Here is a 19,075-nt window from a genome sequence, read left to right on the forward strand (position 1 = left end):
AGTTTTTGAGAATTCCCCTTTGCCTGTCGAATAGTATCTAGAAAGTAATTTGCCCTTGCCTTTCTTAATTGAACTGTAACTTTATTTCTAAGACTTTTGTATATTCAGCGATCTGTTTCTAGTCCCGATTTGTTTTCATTAATTCCCATAGAGCAGTGTGAAACCACGGTAACAGTTGTTTGCCAATACGCTTTTGAGGCATTGTTTTTGAATATTTAGCTACGGTTTGTTTTAAGGTATGTTTCAAATTATCACAGGCCCCCTCACAATTTTCACCATATGTCAAATCAAACCAGTCGGTTTGCATTATTTCATTCTCCAGAATTCCCATGTCCCGCTTTGGGATGTACGAGATATATTTTTAATTTTTACCCTTTCTTACATTGTGATTTTTGTAACGCAGCTTAATAACCGGAAAAGCATGACATGGGACCTTTAAGTAAAGTACTTCTATTTCACACCAAGGATGATGTTTTTAGACGCTCTGAGAATTCCAGACCGTTTTTAGAAGGAAAATTGTATTTATTCCTGATTTTATGCACAAATAAAAGCTCCAATACTGGCATCAAAGTGTTTAATGATGTATTCACTCATAGCTCAGATAAAGACCTTCAGGAGGAAATGATCTGAACTATGCTGCCATCTTGTGGATAAATCATGCGGTAAATAGAAAGAGACAGTGACAGCAGGGTGAAACAAACTCTTATTTATTAGGTCTGAGTCAAAAGGGTGGACATTTATCATCAAAGCAAAAACAAATTGAACCAAAGCAACAAACAAGTATCTTCAAACTACAGTGTCTATAAAACACAGCACACAAAATATAACTTTCTGATCATGTTTATGAAAAAACCTCCCGATTTTTTTTTGTTGATAGAATTTATCCATGAATTAAACACATGTACTTGCCTTTCATCTAAAAGACAGTGCTGGAATATTATTTACAGTTCATTGCTAAGAAAAGTAAGCAAATACAAATACTAGTTTTATTACAGTGCACTCATTAACATTGCTGTGGATTTAAACGGACACTGTGCACGGAGAAAAGGTCATGTGATCATCGCCTCACATGCTCATAGGCATGCCGTCATGTAGAAAAAACATTGTAATACATACCAACTTTTTAAAAAGTAGATTACACAAAAATAAAACACATGACATGAAAACTCATCTTTAAAGGTGGGGTAGGTAATTTTGGAGAAACCAGCTCGAGTGCGCTAGGATTTGAAAATACACAACCGGAGAATATCTGCCACTTCCTCACAGAGCCCCTCCCCCAACGCACACATGACCAATGAGGGCACGAGATAAGTTTGTGCACAGATGGAAGGCTGACAGGCAGGTAGGCCATCCAGTTACTTTAGCCGGGCCGGCTCAGATGATTGGTCGTGCTTTTTACAGCGCCACAGCTTCCACTGATGATATTTTTTAATGGATTTTTTGTCAAAGCTCTTCAGATATTCCTTGCTATCGGGATGTTAAGAGCATTCCATGGAATATAACACAAAGTTTATCTCGAGCCAGCTTCTCAAACTTACATACCACACCTTTAATTGTTAAAGAAAGCAAATTCCTCTTAAGTTAAATTCTAAGAAAGGGGAAAAATAATACAATTCTATTTATTGTAGGAGCGGAAACCGACAAACTAAGCAATGATATGAAACACCGGAGATGATTATTCAACTAGGGAAGGAACAAACGCATGAAGAAGGTAGCATATCAAAACAAAATGTCTTCCTATTAACTACAGTAGAGTACACGCTTTCCTAAACACAGCCGACAAAAACCAGAGTGTTCATGTCTGTTAATTTCAATAAAACTACCACCATGATCCCTGAGAACTAATTTTGGTTCAGTGCATGTCATATGTACTGTCATTATTTTCAATTTATTTTCACGTGTGTTAAATTCCTAAAAACGTTGCTTTAAAATGACTGTGAATAATGCCACTGAAGGGTTTTTATGTCACAAATTGTAATGCTGTTAATCCGGATCTCTCCTACAGGCTGCCGCACGATGCTCCTGTTTAAATAGAAGATTAGAAAACAATCAAATACGACTACACAGTACCGAGTGTATAAAACGGAGAGGACACCATGCTGCCTTGGCTTTATTATTTATTATTAACCCTGATTTAAAATATTCTTTTAGGTATAAAAACAACGACAAACACGGATATTCTGTGCATAAAAACGACATCGCTCTGTTACTGTTCGTCGTCAGTGCCGGCTTTCCACTCTTCATCTTCAGGCCTGCTCATCCTCTCCCGGCTCGCTGTCGTCAGAGCCTGCAGGAGAAAAAGACGCTTAGCATTTAAAAAGATTCTGAAAGGACGGATAATAAATGAGTATACAATAGCCGCTTTCACACCGAGTACTTTGCCGTACTTAGTTCCCAGCACTTAGTACCCCCATGGAACTAAGAGCCGATCACGTTCCCACCATGGAACTGGATACAGCGTGGGAGGCGGGGTCTCGTTCTTTCCTATGAGAGCTGCTCATTGGCTCATGAGGACAAAATGGCCCAACTTTTGAGAGAGCGAAACGTCACAGATTACCCATCATGCCTAGCTGTCAGAGCAGAAGAACCCGTATGTGACCTCACAGAGCATGCGCCCCTTAAGCCCCGCCCCCCGAGCTCCCACTCTCGGCTCACGAGAATGAATGGAGAGAGAAAATAAATCTAGATTTGTCTTTTAGTGCATTTTACAACTTTAAGGAGCAAATTATTCTAATAAGGGCTATAAGATAGTTCATACTGGGTAGTTTATTTAGTTTAAAAAAAAATATCCACCGATTTACAGACGTCTCTTGGGCCGGGTGACGTCACTGATACGGAAGTTGCAGTACCGCTGTTTGGACACAACGAATGTTGGGCACAGAGTCAGAGGTGTGCGGGGCTAATGCTAATAATGCTAATGCAAGCAAATAAAATGGCGGCTTCAAAACACTTTTCAGAGTTTTACGGGGCGTGGTTTGCAATTCGCACAGCCAATCAGAAATTGGAACTTTTTTCTCCCCAGGACAGTACCACCTCTATAGCAAGGACTTAAAAGGGGGGGAAGTTCTCATGAACTAAGTTCTCTTTTTGGTGTGAACGCAAAATCCCAGGAACTATCGGAACTAAACGGGAAAAGTACTCCGGTGCGAAAGCGCCTATAATGAATAAATAAGGTAAAGTCTCCCCACTGTTTGTAGTGAGTGTTTTCTTACCGTCAATCACGATTTCTCCTGTTTCCTCTCCTTCCTCTGGACTCTCATCTGAGGAGGAGACAGCTTTTTCATTCAGTTCATCCCCCATTAGCATCATTTATATCACAGCTGGTTTACAAGTGAGTGGAGATGATGCTAACCCAGCATGGATGTGATATAATGCTGTCATTGCTGTACAGCCTAGCTCAAGTTGAACACCTTTTGAATGCCATAGAAAATCATGGCTATCCAATGTGACAGGCAGTCCTTACTAAAAATCGAGGGATAAACAAGTTGTTGTGCAGACACAGCTTATGAGAAACAAGTGCCATGTCAAACTGTTTCGATACTTCCATCGTTTCCAGATGCAAAAGTCGTTCTTTCATGATGCTGATTGAGGAAAGTATTTCGCTTTTTTTCTCATTTCGGTTGAAAGTATTTCATTCCTGTAAATGAGCTGGTGAATTATAACGGTACATTAGATTAGCAATAAGACCTGAACACTCGCTGATACTCAATCCAGCATTTAGGCATTTTGGAACAACTGTAATGTTTAAAAAAGCTAACAAATCATTTTCAAAATATACTGGATAAATTCAAAAATAAAAATCTAGCTATAACGAAATGTAAAAAGTGCTATTTTTATATAAATAATCTCTGTTCCCAAACCAGACTTTTGGACCAGCAGGGTTTCAGCTGTATTTCTAAACTATTGTTCTTTACTAACCAGCGCTTCGCCCCTTGTCGTCTTCTTCCTCCTCCTCCTCCTCTTCCTCCTCTTCTTCCTCCTCCTCTTCCTCTTCATCCTCCTCTCCCTCCTCCTTCCTGTGGCCTGGCTCCTCCTCCCCAGCTTCCTCCCCGGGCTCATCGTCAGAGTCGGAGATCACCACACAGTCGTCCCCGTTACCGTTATCAGCCGCTCGGCCCCCACTGCTGCCGCCACTGGAGACGAAACACACACACACATTGGTGTTAACAACACACACACACACACACACACACTCATTGTCTCGGTATGCATCCCACCTGGTCCCACGGGCAGGAAGTGAAGGAGGGAAACAAATCAGGAAACTGTTAAAGTTTGTTCATGGACTGTAATTTCAAAGCCCCGGGGCCGAGAATATTTCTGTAATGTTCGGCTTAATGATGGGTTTGTCCTCAGAACACACATTACACTGTGGCTTAAAAACACACACACATGTTTTGTTTTGTTTTAACTAGGACCCACTAAGGGTTAAGCATTTTAGTTTTTAAGGGAGACATGGCCGAGAGAGAATCAACAGAAACACAAAAAGAGACTTTAAATTAGGGATGCTCCGGAATCAGTATCGGCCGATCCGATCGAGTGGGCGGGGCCTATGGGGATCTTCCATTTAAAGTCAGTGTTTCTCATACATTGATTTATTTGTTGCAGGCCGCCACAATTAAATATCGTCCGCCACAAATGGATCTCATAAAAAAAATATATATATATTATTTTATTTTTTTTGTAGTCTAATGGATAGAGAGGTGGGCTGATGATCGGAAGGTTGCACGTTCAAATTCTGCCTGGAACACCACTACTAGTGTGCCCTTGAGTAAGGCACTTAGCCCTCGGTTACTCCAGGGAGAATGTCCCTGTAATTGGTCATTGTAAGTGGCTTTGGAATAAGGCGTCTGCTAAATGCCTGAATTGTAAATGATATTTTTGGGAGAATAAACCCCACAGATCCACAACTCCGGTGTGTTTCACTCATTAACAACGCAACTACAGTAGCCATGAACTCGCATGTATTATCTTATTTGAGGGGGGGGCGGATGCATGGACCACCCGAATAGGTTAAGGGGCCTTTGGCTTTTCTTGCCGGGGGGGGTGCGGTGCGGTGCCCCCACAAATGGAATCAATTCTGTGGGAAACACTGAGAGTGATGTTTAAAACTCAGTGAATGGGGCTCAGTCCATTGGGCTCATTCTCTGGAGCTTCCACAAACTACAACCAACATAATTATTACATTCAGATCAACTTTGGAGAATAACACGGGAGAAATCAGTCAGAATCGTCTCACTGATCCAGTAAGGAGTGACCCGACAGTGAAGAATAAATATATGTATAACTAGTTTAGTTCCAGTGGCAGATCAAATAGCTAAGTGTGTTAGGTCTAACTCTTCTCTGTGTTGCTCCGCTCACCGGTCCGTCACAGTGGGCGGAGCTGCAGGAGTTCAGCTTCACACACGCTGCATACCGATATTTTACTGTCTTTTTCGGACACCTTGAAATACTGCCAGACCGGTGAAGCCATTTTGGCGAGCTTGTTTTTTGGCGGCCGATCGATCGAAGCATCCCTGCTTTAAATATTTAGTTTCTAATTTGTTTTGTATCCGTGTCCTTTTTGGTTTCATTGTTTTAGGTTTGTTTTGCCTTAAAGATGCCCCATTGTGCTTTTGGGGGTTTTCCCTTTCCTATAGTGTGTTCTTTATTGGTTTTAGTGCATGTAAATGGTCTGAAAAGGCTAAAATCCCTATGTTGCCTTCAGAGGGAGTTTCTCTCCCACACACTTGTATCATATGACTGTTGCAAATAAAAAAAAGGCACCACAAATCAATCATAGGCATACTTTTGTTTAGATAATTACATTTGCCTCCTAATTGTATTGCGTTTTGTTTGTTGTTAATTATTATGATGTACGCTCATTATATCACGGCTAAGAACCAATCAGATTGCTTGATTTGACTCATCCGTTTTATAATATGTGAAACACTTTGAGTTGCCTCTGTGTCTTAAAATGTGCTATACAAATAGACTAACCTTGAACTAACCTTATGTAAACAAATGATTTAATAAGACTTTTATTTGAGTTGTGTATTTCTATAAGATATCCAAAGTGTCCTACCTGCCGTTCTCCCGGGGTTCCCACAGCGGAGTGAGGTAGTATCTCAGGGGGTCTCGGTACAGGTCGTCCTTCAGGATCTGAACACAACAACAGGAGTCATTTCAATCTGTTCGGGTATAATAAAAGGATTACATACATTCAACCTGCCTTAGCTGTAATCAAAAATCAAAACGTCTGCATATCCCTAAATCCTCAGTGTATTATGAAACTGCAGAGAAAGTTGAGTAAACAAAGAATACAATTATATCTTGTTACTAGAGATGTCCCGATCCGATCACGTGATCGGGGATCGGAGCCGATCACGTGATTTTCAAAAGATCGGAATCGGGAGAAAAAAAATCGGGGATCGGGATTTTTTTTTTTTTTTAAATACTTTTTTTTAAATGTTGTATTTAATGTTACAAAACAAAAATGACAATTTTCAAGTCTTAAAGTCATCCTGAGGCCTTAGTTTTGGTTTCAAATTACACAACATCATGTATGTGTTGCTTCTTTGGGGCTTGTTCTCATAGACCTGGTTGCTTATTTCTCTCAAATCTGGCAACAGAGTGGGCAGGGCGCAGTGTCTAATTGTAGCAGTAAGCTAACGAGTACTGATAAGCTTTATTTTGTTTTGATCCAATGCTGCACAACTGAACTGATCCAATGCTGCTGTGAAAGAAAGAAGCTATATCCATGTTGGATAGAATATCACATTTAAGTAAAAAAATAACCTTAAGGGGCAACTTGAATGCTTTTTTTTCTCTTAATGCATTGCATAAAGATCGGATCGGGAAAAATCCGTATCGGCAAATTGTCAAAATCAAATGATTGGAATCGGATCGGGAGCAAAAAAAGGTGATCGAGACATCCCTACTTGTTACACAATTCAGACTTTAAGCAAATACCTAGAATAATTGCAATGAATAGTTGCCTAGTTGGAGGAAGTGTATCATAATACTAGTTCAAATGTAACTAATTCACCTTTAAAACCACAGTTACAGTGCTATCCACTTCAAACTGAACACATTTGATATGCACAGAGCATGGAATGAACCATCTAGTCTCATATCAGGATATCTAAGATAAATGAACAAGTAATAAAACACAAAGCAAAATGCAACAAGAAACACTTAAAATGACATAAAACCTATTCTATAAGTATTGTTTTTAAAAAGGTAAGAAGAAATCCAGTGTCATACCACCATATGTATAAACCAGCAGCTAACCATGTAGCAAAACAATATGACCGACATGAATCAAAGCAATTCCACACGATAGAATAAGTATTTCTTCCGCTGTACACGAGGTAACGTCCCTTTCTGTGGAACCACATGGTTTACTTATTCCTGCCTGAACTTGCATTCGTGTGTCAGTTGAACAATTGTCTTGCACAATCTGTCTTTTGATGTCTGAAGTTGATTGTGTGTTGCTCAGTTGGAGGAACCTGTGACTAAACATTTTAATCGCCATCAACAACAACAACGCTGAAGCTATTGTGCAAGCAGCAATACAACGGCTAAAGAATGTTTTTGTTTGCCGTTTTAGAAAATATCGAAAGGCCCTGTGTCTGTGTGTGTGTGTGTGTGTGTGTGTGTGTGTGTGTGTGTGTGTGTGTGTGTGTGTGTGTGTGTGTGTGTGTGTGTGTGTGTGTGTGTGTGTGTGTGTGTGTGTGTGTGTGTGTGTGTGTGTGTGTGGCTAAATCTTAACTGGTGTCAGTGTTGACCTCCAGCTCTGTGTGCTGTTCATACACTTTTTCACCAATGACTTCTCCGTGACATTTACCTAACCATGACCAAAAACATTACTCTCTCAGCGGTTCCACTGAAAATAGTTTATTTTAACATGGAACATGAAAATAAGGTCTGCATATGAAACATGTTGTGCCTCTAAAACAAATCAAATAGGCTTACTAGCTTCTACATGCTAAAGTAACTCAAATCTCTCACCAGCAAAACACCTCGTCAGTTAAATGATATTTTAATTTCATTACGATACGATACAGTATTTATTATCATTATAGTATTACTATTACGGTGATTAGATCAAATATAAATTATATTTGATGCAACTTTAGTTACATTTCCATGACTTTTCAAAAACTTTGGGAAAAATATTGTTTTCCAAAACTTTTCCAGGGCCTGGAATTAGCATTTTGAATTTCCATGACTTTTAATGACCGTAAGAGCCCGAGTTAAAATGAATCTGTCGGTGTGAGAGTGGAGTAATTTACGTGTACAGTAAAATAAATCAAATGGAATAAATCATGCATAAAATCACATAAAAGCAATTATTCACAATTCAATAAGTAGTATTTTATTAAACTGTACATGTTATATTTTAACTTTCTGTTTACCTTTTTCCATTTCATATCATAGCTTTTCCTGCATTTCACTTGCATTTTTGTTATGTCTTTATTTTGAACTGCTTGTGTCCCTTTCATGTTGCTTGTTGTTGTTGGAGACTGGGAATAAACATTTTCATTGCCCACAATGACGCTGACGCTCCTCTGCACACCACACTATAACCTTTGAATCTTTCATTCTGAAATAGAGAGTTTTAACAAGTGATTTAAAGGTCTCCTATGATACTGTTTTTCATCAATATATCACAGGTCTCAGATATATACAGAGCCTGTCTCTGATTGGCTGAAACACCAAACAGATCATCGCAGCATTACCCATAATCCCCTCTGTTTCAGCGCTGTTTCCAAAGTGCTGATTCTCTGTCTGTTACTTTAGATGAAAATAAGGAGGGCGGGGGGGGGGGGGGCTAATGGTTACACAAGACAAAACATCGTTATGACATCATAAAGTGGCCAAAATCTGATCAGCTCATTTTCAGACAGGTTTTTATAGAAATGGATCAAAAAGAGAGAGAATCTTTGTTCCTGAAACTTTCAGAGTCTCTTTCCACAGAGGGGACACGTGTTGATGTAGAAGAGACATGAAGAAGAGGGGACACATGTTGATGTAGAAGAGACATGAAGAAGAGGGGACACATGTTGATGTAGAAGAGACATGAAGAAGAGGGGACACATGTTGATGTAGAAGAGACATGAAAAAGAGGGGACACATGCTGATGTAGAGGAGACATGGAGAAGAGGGGACACATGTTGATGTAGAAGAGACATGGAGAAGAGGGGACACATGTTGATGTAGAAGAGACATGAAGAAGAGGGGACACATGTTGATGTAGAAGAGACATGAGGAAGAGGGGACACATGTTGATGTAGAAGAGACATGAAGAAGAGGGGACACATGTTGATTTAGAAGAGACATGAAGAAGAGGGGACACATGTTGATGTAGGAGAGGGGACACATGTTGATGTAGAAGAGACATGAGGAAGTGGATTTTTCCCCCTTTGTGTATCTTGCTAGATCTCTCCAGTGTTCCGGTCCTGCTTTGTGAGCTGTTCTAGTGTGTCAGTGTGTCAGTGTGTCAGTGTGTCAGTGTGTCAGTGTGTCAGTGTGTCAGTGTGTCAGTGTGGAGGTGTGGAGGTGTGGAGGTGTGGAGGTGTGGAGGTGCAGTCGTTGGTACCTGTGCTACGTCGTCCTGCCCGGGGGTGCTGTGGTCGCTGAACCAGCTGAAGAACGTTTGGTAGACGCCGCGCGACGACTTCCTGGCCTCGCTGTGGGCCGTCAGGTTCTGCCCGCGGTGCCACAGGATGGGGTTGGAGAAGGACATCGGAGAGCCTGAAACACCAGCAGCCAGGGAAGAAGGAGATTTTAGCCAGGGATACATTGATTGCAAACTTTTCAGCTGATAAAGTTGAGTTAAAACACACAAACTGTTGGGAAAATACTGAACGTCCTCTTCCAATATCAGAGTCACATGATAACAGAGGTATTCCAATTGTAGCTTTGAACAGGACAGGATGTGTGATTACCTAGAAGAGCATCAGGACTGTTTGAGGCATATGATAGCTATGTGATTAACATGATGATTCAGCCTCTATGGAGAGAGACATATGACAAGCATGATCATTTCTGACGTGGAGCTAATCTGAAGGAAACATTGAATACTGCTTTCTATTCCTCCATCTTGTGACTGTGTAACTCCCTCTCTTGGATATCAGCATGTGAAGGACACTGTTCAGGAACTAGTTGATGCTCTGTATGTGATGACTACTTCCATTCTGGAGAGGATCACAGATTACATGGATCCTAAGATTGAAGATCAAGACGGTGACCAGTGATTATTAAAAATATTAAGTATTCATAAAGTCAGATCTTTGAGAAAGTTAGATTTTTGTTAAAAAGTCTACATTTTGAAATTTTGAGAACAAGTTTGAATTTTGAGATTTTTGAGAAAAAGTCTGAATTTGGTAAAAAAAGTCTACATTTTCAGATTTTGAGAACAAGTTTGAATTTTGAATTTTTTTTGGAGAAAAAGTCTGAATTTTGTTAAAAAGTCTGAATTTTGAGATTTTTGAGAAAAAGTCATATTTTTGAGAAAAAGTCTGAATTTTGAGAAAAAGTCAACATTTTGAGAAGAAGTCGGAATTATTGTGTTATTACTATGTAACTCCCTCTCTTGGATATCAGCATGTGAAGGACACTGTTCAGGAACTAGTTGATGCTCTGTATGTGATGACTACTTCCATTCTGGAGAGGATCACAGATACAGAGCTCGACATTATAAATGGCCCGATGGCCCGGAAGCACTATTTAGACACCCCGGGCATAACGTACTTTCCACTATCCAAAATATTGCTTTAAAAAAAAAAATGGTCCTGTGGTATGGGTATTTTGACGAGCAATTTAGTTAAATTTTTTAGTTTATTAACGCTACAACCTAACGTCTCGTGAGGCGGTTGTCTGTTGGGTGAAAAGCTTTCTCGCCACCTAACCATTCGCCAACATTTTTTTAATATCAGCGGTAACCGGCCAAGCAACGGGGAAAAAACAACCTTCAAATAAAAGAATGTCACCGGAGGAGTTAAAGGACAGTGACAGGGAGGGAGTATGAGAAGAAGAGGGAGAGAACGTTTCAGCCACATTGACTTGATCGATGGAGCTTACTTCAATACGATGATATAAACAAGATCTTTTGTCAGCTCTGTACATCAATGCCGACCTATGCTGACAAGTAAGTGAAGAGTAGAAAATATAAAGATATATTTGCTATAGGGAAATGTCCCAGCAGTTTAGGATAATGAAGGTTCTAATCTAGGCCATTACATGTCTAACTCCTGATGACAGGGCAGAAAGCGCATCATACAAATAATAATATACTCATAATGATAATAGCTGACATTTTTTAACAATGACCACAATATAATTATTTTATAGTAGACAACTCTCACTGCATCTACTCTCACTGCAATAGACACAACTCCCACTGCAATATACACAACTCTCACTGCAATATACACAACTCTCACTGCAATATACACAACTCTCACTGCAATAGACAACTCTCACTGCAATATACACAACTCTCTCTGCAATATACACAACTCTCACTGCAATATACACAACTCTCACTGCAATAGACAACTCTCACTGCAATATACACAACTCTCTCTGCAATATACACAACTCTCACTGCAATATACACAACTCTCACTGCAATAGACAACTCTCACTGCAATATACACAACTCTCACTGCAATATACACAACTCTCACTGCAATATACACAACTCTCACTGCAATAGACACAACTCCCACTGCAATATACACAACTCTCACTGCAATATACACAACTCTCACTGCAATATACACAACTCTCACTGCAATATACACAACTCTCACTGCAATATACACAACTCCCACTGCAATATACACAACTCTCACTGCAATAGACACAACTCTCACTGCAATATACACAACTCCCACTGCAATAGACACAACTCTCACTGCAATAGACACAACTCTCACTGCAATAGACACAACTCCCACTGCAATATACACAACTCTCACTGCAATATACACAACTCTCACTGCAATATACACAACTCTCACTGCAATATACACAACTCCCACTGCAATATACACAACTCTCACTGCAATAGACACAACTCTCACTGCAATAGACAACTCTCACTGCAATATACACAACTCTCACTGCATCTACTCTCACTGCAATAGACAACTCTCACTGCAATAGACACAACTCCCACTGCAATATACACAACTCTCACTGCAATATACACAACTCTCACTGCAATATACACAACTCTCACTGCAATATACACAACTCTCACTGCAATAGACACAACTCTCACTGCAATATACACAACTCCCACTGCAATATACACAACTCTCACTGCAATATACACAACTCTCACTGCAATAGACACAACTCCCACTGCAATATACACAACTCTCACTGCAATAGACACAACTCTCACTGCAATATACACAACTCTCACTGCAATATACACAACTCTCACTGCAATATACACAACTCTCACTGCAGTAGACACAACTCTCACTGCAATAGACACAACTCTCACTGCAATATACACAACTCTCACTGCAACACAACTCTCACTGCAATATACACAACTCTCACTGCATCTACTCTCACTGCAATATACACAACTCTCACTGCAGTAGACACAACTCTCACTGCAATATACACAACTCTCACTGCAACACAACTCTCACTGCAGTAGACACAACTCTCACTGCAATATACACAACTCTCACTGCAATATACACAACTCTCACTGCATCTACTCTCACTGCAATATACACAACTCCCACTGCAATATACACAACTCTCACTGCAATAGACACAACTCTCACTGCAATATACACAACTCTCACTGCAATATACACAACTCTCACTGCAATATACACAACTCTCACTGCATCTACTCTCACTGCAATATACACAACTCTCACTGCAATATACACAACTCTCACTGCAATATACACAACTCTCACTGCAATAGACACAACTCTCACTGCAATAGACACAACTCTCACTGCAATATACACAACTCTCACTGCAATATACACAACTCTCACTGCAATATACACAACTCTCACTGCAATATACACAACTCTCACAGCAATATACACAACTCTCACTGCATCTACTCTCACTGCAATATACACAACTCTCACTGCAATATACACAACTCTCACTGCAATAGACACAACTCTCACTGCAATATACACAACTCTCACTGCAATATACACAACTCTCACTGCAATATACACAACTCTCACTGCAATGTACACAACTCTCACTGCAATATACACAACTCTCACGGCAATATACACAACTCTCACTGCATCTACTCTCACTGCAATATACACAACTCTCACTGCATCTACTCTCACTGCAATATACACAACTCTCACTGCATCTACTCTCACGGCAATATACACAACTCTCACTGCATCTACTCTCACTGCAATATACACAACTCTCACTGCAGTAGACACAACTCTCACGGCAGTAGACACAACTCTCACGGCAGTAGACACAACTCTCACTGCAGTAGACACAACTCTCACGGCAGTAGACACAACTCTCACTGCAATAGATACAACTCTCACGGCAGTAGACACAACTCTCACGGCAGTAGACACAACTCTCACGGCAGTAGACACAACTCTCACGGCAGTAGACACAACTCTCACTGCAATATACACAACTCTCTCTGCAATATACACAACTCTCTCTGCAATATACACAACTCTCTCTGCAATATACATAACTCTCACTGCAATATACACAACTCTCACTGCAATAGATACAACTCTCACGGCAGTAGACACAACTCTCACGGCAGTAGACACAACTCTCTCTGCAATATACACAACTCTCTCTGCAATATACATAACTCTCACTGCAATATACACAACTCTCACTGCAATAGATACAACTCTCACGGCAGTAGACACAACTCTCACGGCAGTAGACACAACTCTCACTGCAATAGACAACTCTCACTGCAATGTACACAACTCTCACTGCAATATACACAACTCTCACTGCAATGTACACAACTCTCACTGCAGTAGACACAACTCTCACTGCAATAGACACAACTCTCACTGCAATAGACACAACTCTCACTGCAATAGACACAACTCTCACTGCAGTAGACACAACTCTCACTGCAGTAGACACAACTCTCACTGCAATATACACAACTCTCACTGCAGTAGACACAACTCTCACTGCAATATACACAACTCTCACTGCAGTAGACACAACTCTCACTGCAGTAGACACAACTCTCACTGCAGTAGACACAACTCTCACTGCAATATACACAACTCTCACTGCAGTATACACAACTCTCACTGCAATAGACACAACTCTCACTGCAGTAGACACAACTCTCACTGCAGTAGACACAACTCTCACTGCAATATACACAACTCTCACTGCAGTAGACACAACTCTCACTGCAGTAGACACAACTCTCACTGCAATATACACAACTCTCACTGCAGTAGACACAACTCTCACTGCAGTAGACACAACTCTCACTGCAGTAGACACAACTCTCACTGCAATATACACAACTCTCACTGCAGTAGACACAACTCTCACTGCAATATACACAACTCTCACTGCAATATACACAACTCTCACTGCAGTAGACACAACTCTCACTGCAATAGACACAACTCTCACTGCAATAGACACAACTCTCACTGCAATAGACACAACTCTCACTGCAGTAGACACAACTCTCACTGCAATATACACAACTCTCACTGCAATATACACAACTCTCACTGCAATAGACACAACTCTCACTGCAGTAGACACAACTCTCACTGCAATATACACAACTCTCACTGCAATATACACAACTCTCACGGCAGTAGACACAACTCTCACTGCAATATACACAACTCTCACTGCAATATACACAACTCTCACGGCAGTAGACACAACTCTCACTGCAGTAGACACAACTCTCACTGCAGTAGACACAACTCTCACGGCAGTAGACACAAATAAATAAATAAGAGTGGTAAAAGCAGAGGTCGTAGCGATGAGAGTGCAACGACAATTCAATGTCGATGTTACGGTCTAAAAACGTTCGTATAAATGAAGTGTATTTCTAACTGTGTTCACAAAGGGTTTTAGTAACCAAAGGATGCAAGTCAAACAGCCATACATATTTCTAAATAGTAGTGGTTGCAGTCTTTGAGGGGCGGAGGTGTGTTTATGAATGTTCACAGTTGTTTTAACTACAACATGCTTTGACTTAATCACGACATGAATATCTTTACCTCCCATCCCGAGGTGCAGCTCCTTCATGATGATGTTGTTCTGGAAGTACGGGTTCCGTCTGAAGTGGAAACGGATCCTGTAGCCCAGCTTATTATTCTTAAAGGACTCGATCTGAAAAAAAACACATAAAAGGAAATGTCTGAGTATGACCACCAGTAGGCATAGAAAGGAAGAGATACATCTGCAATAACAAAGCAACCCTTCTTACCTCGAGGTCCGTCATGTAGCTCAGAGCGTCTTCATCGGTTTCGTCAATGTGAGCCGAGAGGTGAGGATGATTCAACAGCTGGCGTATGGCAGTTAAGAAAAGCTCTAAACATAATCAATTATTATAATTAGGGCTCTGGGGATTGGAAACAGTACAACAACAAGGATTTCTTTCTTCACAATATTTCTACAAGATACTGAAAGGTTGTCTATTGGTGCTTTGAAAAACTATTTACACCATGACAGGTTTTAGAGATATTCATTAGTTAAGTGGATATAAACTTCTGGCTCCTGCTGGCAAACAGTGTGTGAACAATGTGGGTGAATTTGTGAATGCTGTTTTGTACATATGAAAGTGCTTTGGGTAGTCATAAAGACAGGTAAAGCACTCTATAAATTAAAGCTCATTGTGGAATAGTCTCCCAACTGAAATACGGGATTGCCCCGCTCTCAATAGTTTTAAAGGTCAACTCAAAGAATGTTTGAGAAACAAACAAACAGACGTGTAATCACCGCTAAATACACTTTAATACAGGGGTATCTCCTCTTGAACTTTATGTAGCGCTTTTATCTTATCTTGCACTAGGGCTGTGACGATTTTGGTTTGCAACGATTACGAAAACATAATCGAAATAAAACGATTATTAATTTTATTTAAAAAAAAAAATTTTGTTAATTTTATTTTTAAAAAAAGAAGTTGTTATTGCTTCAAGAAAAAACAATTGAAATAGTTTTTTCAGTTGAATTATACTTAAAGTTCAGGGTAATCAACTGTTAAAAACATACTGTTCACATTCATTTTACAATAAATGGATGTTTTCAAAGTAAATGGATAATCGTTTTTAATAATCGTGATATCAATTATTGACCAAAATAAACGTGATTATGATTTTTGCCATAATCGCACAGCCCTATCTCTCACATTATATACCACAGCTGCTACATTGTACTGCCATGTGGTTAATGCTTGTGTAATGTGTGTGCTGCTCATGCTCTTCCTGCATATAATTTATTTACTTTTGCTATTTATATAAGTGTCATGTTCTTATATGTTGTATGTGACGGGACTACGGATGGAAATGAGCTCAAAGCTCAGATCCGGCTCATTTACACAAGTGTTCATCAATGTGTGCTGTCCCGGTTCAAATAAACAATTAAATAACTAAATAAATGCATGTCAAACTACAAATTAGGTGAAGGCAACTAACAGAACAGCTGGAATAGTCTAGGACGTTAATAACTTGACGTCACTTTACTGTAATGTAGCCTTTTAAACCAGGAAAGGAGACGTATACTTAATTAAATATCAGAAATCCAACACAATATCTAGTCTTGTATCTTAATATCGGTATAATATCGATTGCCTAGCTCCAATTGGAACAAAACATAGGAAGGGAAGTGTTATTATTATTAATAATGTTCGATAAATAACGTGCAATTACGTAACTAAAACTACGGTTTTTGCACAGCTAAATACTGTTAATATTTACATTCATTATGTGACTGTCTATGTTTCCTGCAGTTACTGAATTGCTCTTGTTACTGCACTGTTAGTGTACAGTTGTATTATTATGCTACTGCTGTGTTTATTGTATTTTTGTAACTCTGGCACAACAATTTCCTTCGGGGTGAATAAAGTCTTATCGGTATAATATTGATTGCCTAGCCCTAATTGGAACAAAGCATAGGAAGTTCTCATGTGAAGGATACAGCTGTGACCCAGAACCCGGGGATGGTCTTTGTGATGGATCTGCGCTGATCCAGATGTGGACGCCGCTGACGGCTGATCTTCAGCTCCAGCCGTTGATGAAGACGAGCGTTCTTCTTCTCCAGAGCCTCCAGTCTCATCTGCACCTGCGCCAGGAGGGCCACCGACTGCCTCATCTCCGGGGCCATCTTCACCGACACGATGGCACACTCCCCGTCCTCATTGTCCTCATTGTCAGACGGGAAAGAAGAGCTTGGTGTGGACGAGGATCCAGATATGGATTCATCTCCTTCGTCTGCTCCGGGCACCTCGTCTCCATCCTCCCTATCGGTGCTGTGGACGGATGTGGAGCTGTCTGCTGCCGCTGCCTGCGTTCTGGAGCCTGTTTTCGAGGACTGGTGGTGGTGGTGGTGGTGACTCCCACGCTGTTTGATCTTGCTCCCCTGTTTCACCGGTTTAGCCTTTTCTGAGGAGCAAGGAGTCTCTCGGCTGTCTTCCCCGTCTCCTCTTGTGAGACTGGCAAGAGCTTCGGCCGCGGCAATGGCTGCAGAGTCGGTCTGATCCAGAGAGGCTGAGGGTCCTAGCTTTGCCCCTGCTGTTTTCTGTGTGTTTTCCTTAGATTCAGCAGAGCGTTGTGCATCTGAGGACTGTGGCTTTTCTGTGTTGCTTGCCTTAGGGCTGCTAGTCTTGGGGTTGTTGACAGGTGGTGGACAGGGGTCCTCTGAACCCTGCAGACCCTGCAGACCCTCAGCTGGTTTTCCCTCGCTCTCCTTTGACTGGTCCTCCTTCCTGGCTGTTTCTTCCCCATCTGCTTCACTGTTTTTGCAACTTTCCGAAGTGGCCCCCGCTTCCTCTAATGTCTCCGTGACTTTTGGGCACTTGCTGGGCACCTTGCTGCCTCCATCGGGCTCCAAACACCGTTTCCTGGACGCAGAGTCAGCGGACTGTTTGGAATCAGTCACTTCACTCATGCTAACCAGCTAGTCGAAGAGCTACCAAGCTAGGTAGCCTGCAAGCACAACTAAAAACAAACTTAATAATAAAATCGTGTGCACCACTGAACTTGTGCTGCGTAGGTAACAGCTGTGGTGTTATAACTCGGATCGTAGAGTAACCTACATCCTTCAGAACAGGAAGCTTGTTGTTTTTATCAGCGGCCTTGTGGTGAATTAGCAGGCTAATGCTAACTAGCTTACGTTACACAATTTGTGTGTCCTCGCATCGATGTTCGCTCCACATTTTCACGAATATAAGTCCATCAGGAAACACTCGGTCCACATGAACAACCCTTCCCGTGCCGTGCCGTCTTTGGAAACAAACCCGCGTTGTTTTTGTTAGTTTGTGTTTGCAATATCCGTTAGCCTACTATCCGTGCAACGACGTGACAGAAAAACAATCCTCTGATTGGCTGCAGGACGCCGCGCTAAAATGTCCCAGCCAATCAGCGACAAGGGTGTGTTTACACGGTGATAACTGTAGCAGCGGTTTAACTGCGCAGCAGCAAGAGCAGCTAGAATGAGACCTAATCCTAACATGAATTAGTACAAAAACATATGTAGGCTATAAGCCTATATATAGCATTACACTATATGATGGAAGCTATGAAGCCATAAAGCTATATGATTGAAGACACCAGAATTGCATTGTACATGTTGTACTCAAAGTCTGCCTCACTGCATTCAAAACGTAGAGAAAACCCCTGCATTTTGCACCCTTATAATGTATGTAAAGTATATTTTGTTTATATTTGTTTATTAGTAATACGTTGGTCTATTACAGTGCATTCGTAGCTATTCCTTATTTATTTATTTTCTTATATTTTACAGTATCTTTATTTATCTTTCTAGCCTATATATTTACTGTTTGTATATTTTAATTACGTTGCAGTTGCTGCCGTTTTAC

At 40.7% G+C, this 19,075-nt stretch overlaps 1 protein-coding gene across 1 annotated transcript; it reads right to left on the reverse strand.

The window, feature by feature from the left end:
* Positions 1–691: 691 nt before the first annotated feature.
* Positions 692–18,992, reverse strand: tspy (testis specific protein Y-linked). The gene is made up of 8 exons (XM_079674770.1): positions 17,176–18,992; positions 15,467–15,544; positions 15,258–15,369; positions 9,581–9,735; positions 6,062–6,138; positions 3,919–4,133; positions 3,213–3,260; positions 692–2,287 (listed from the first exon to the last, which is right to left on the reverse strand). The coding sequence occupies exons 1-8, from the start codon at positions 18,142–18,144 to the stop codon at positions 2,247–2,249; spliced, it is 1,695 nt and encodes a 564-aa protein (XP_079530896.1). The 5' UTR covers positions 18,145–18,992; the 3' UTR covers positions 692–2,246.
* Between the last annotated feature and the right edge of the window lie 83 nt (positions 18,993–19,075).

The sequence above is a fragment of the Notothenia rossii genome (assembly GCF_949606895.1).
Source record: "Notothenia rossii genome assembly, chromosome: 4".
In the NCBI taxonomy this organism is placed as follows: domain Eukaryota; kingdom Metazoa; phylum Chordata; class Actinopteri; order Perciformes; family Nototheniidae; genus Notothenia; species Notothenia rossii.

Excerpts from the sequence above, each read along its gene's own strand:
- tspy (XM_079674770.1), bottom strand. The coding sequence starts at position 18,144 with ATGAGTGAAGTGACTGATTCCAAACAGTCCGCTGACTCTGCGTCCAGG. Across the intron at positions 15,370-15,466 it reads GCTACATGACGGACCTCGAG|ATCGAGTCCTTTAAGAATAA; the intron begins GTAAGAAGGGTT and ends GTTTTTTTTCAG. Across the intron at positions 3,261-3,918 it reads CGACAAGGGGCGAAGCGCTG|ATGAGAGTCCAGAGGAAGGA; the intron begins GTTAGTAAAGAA and ends TCTCCTCCTCAG.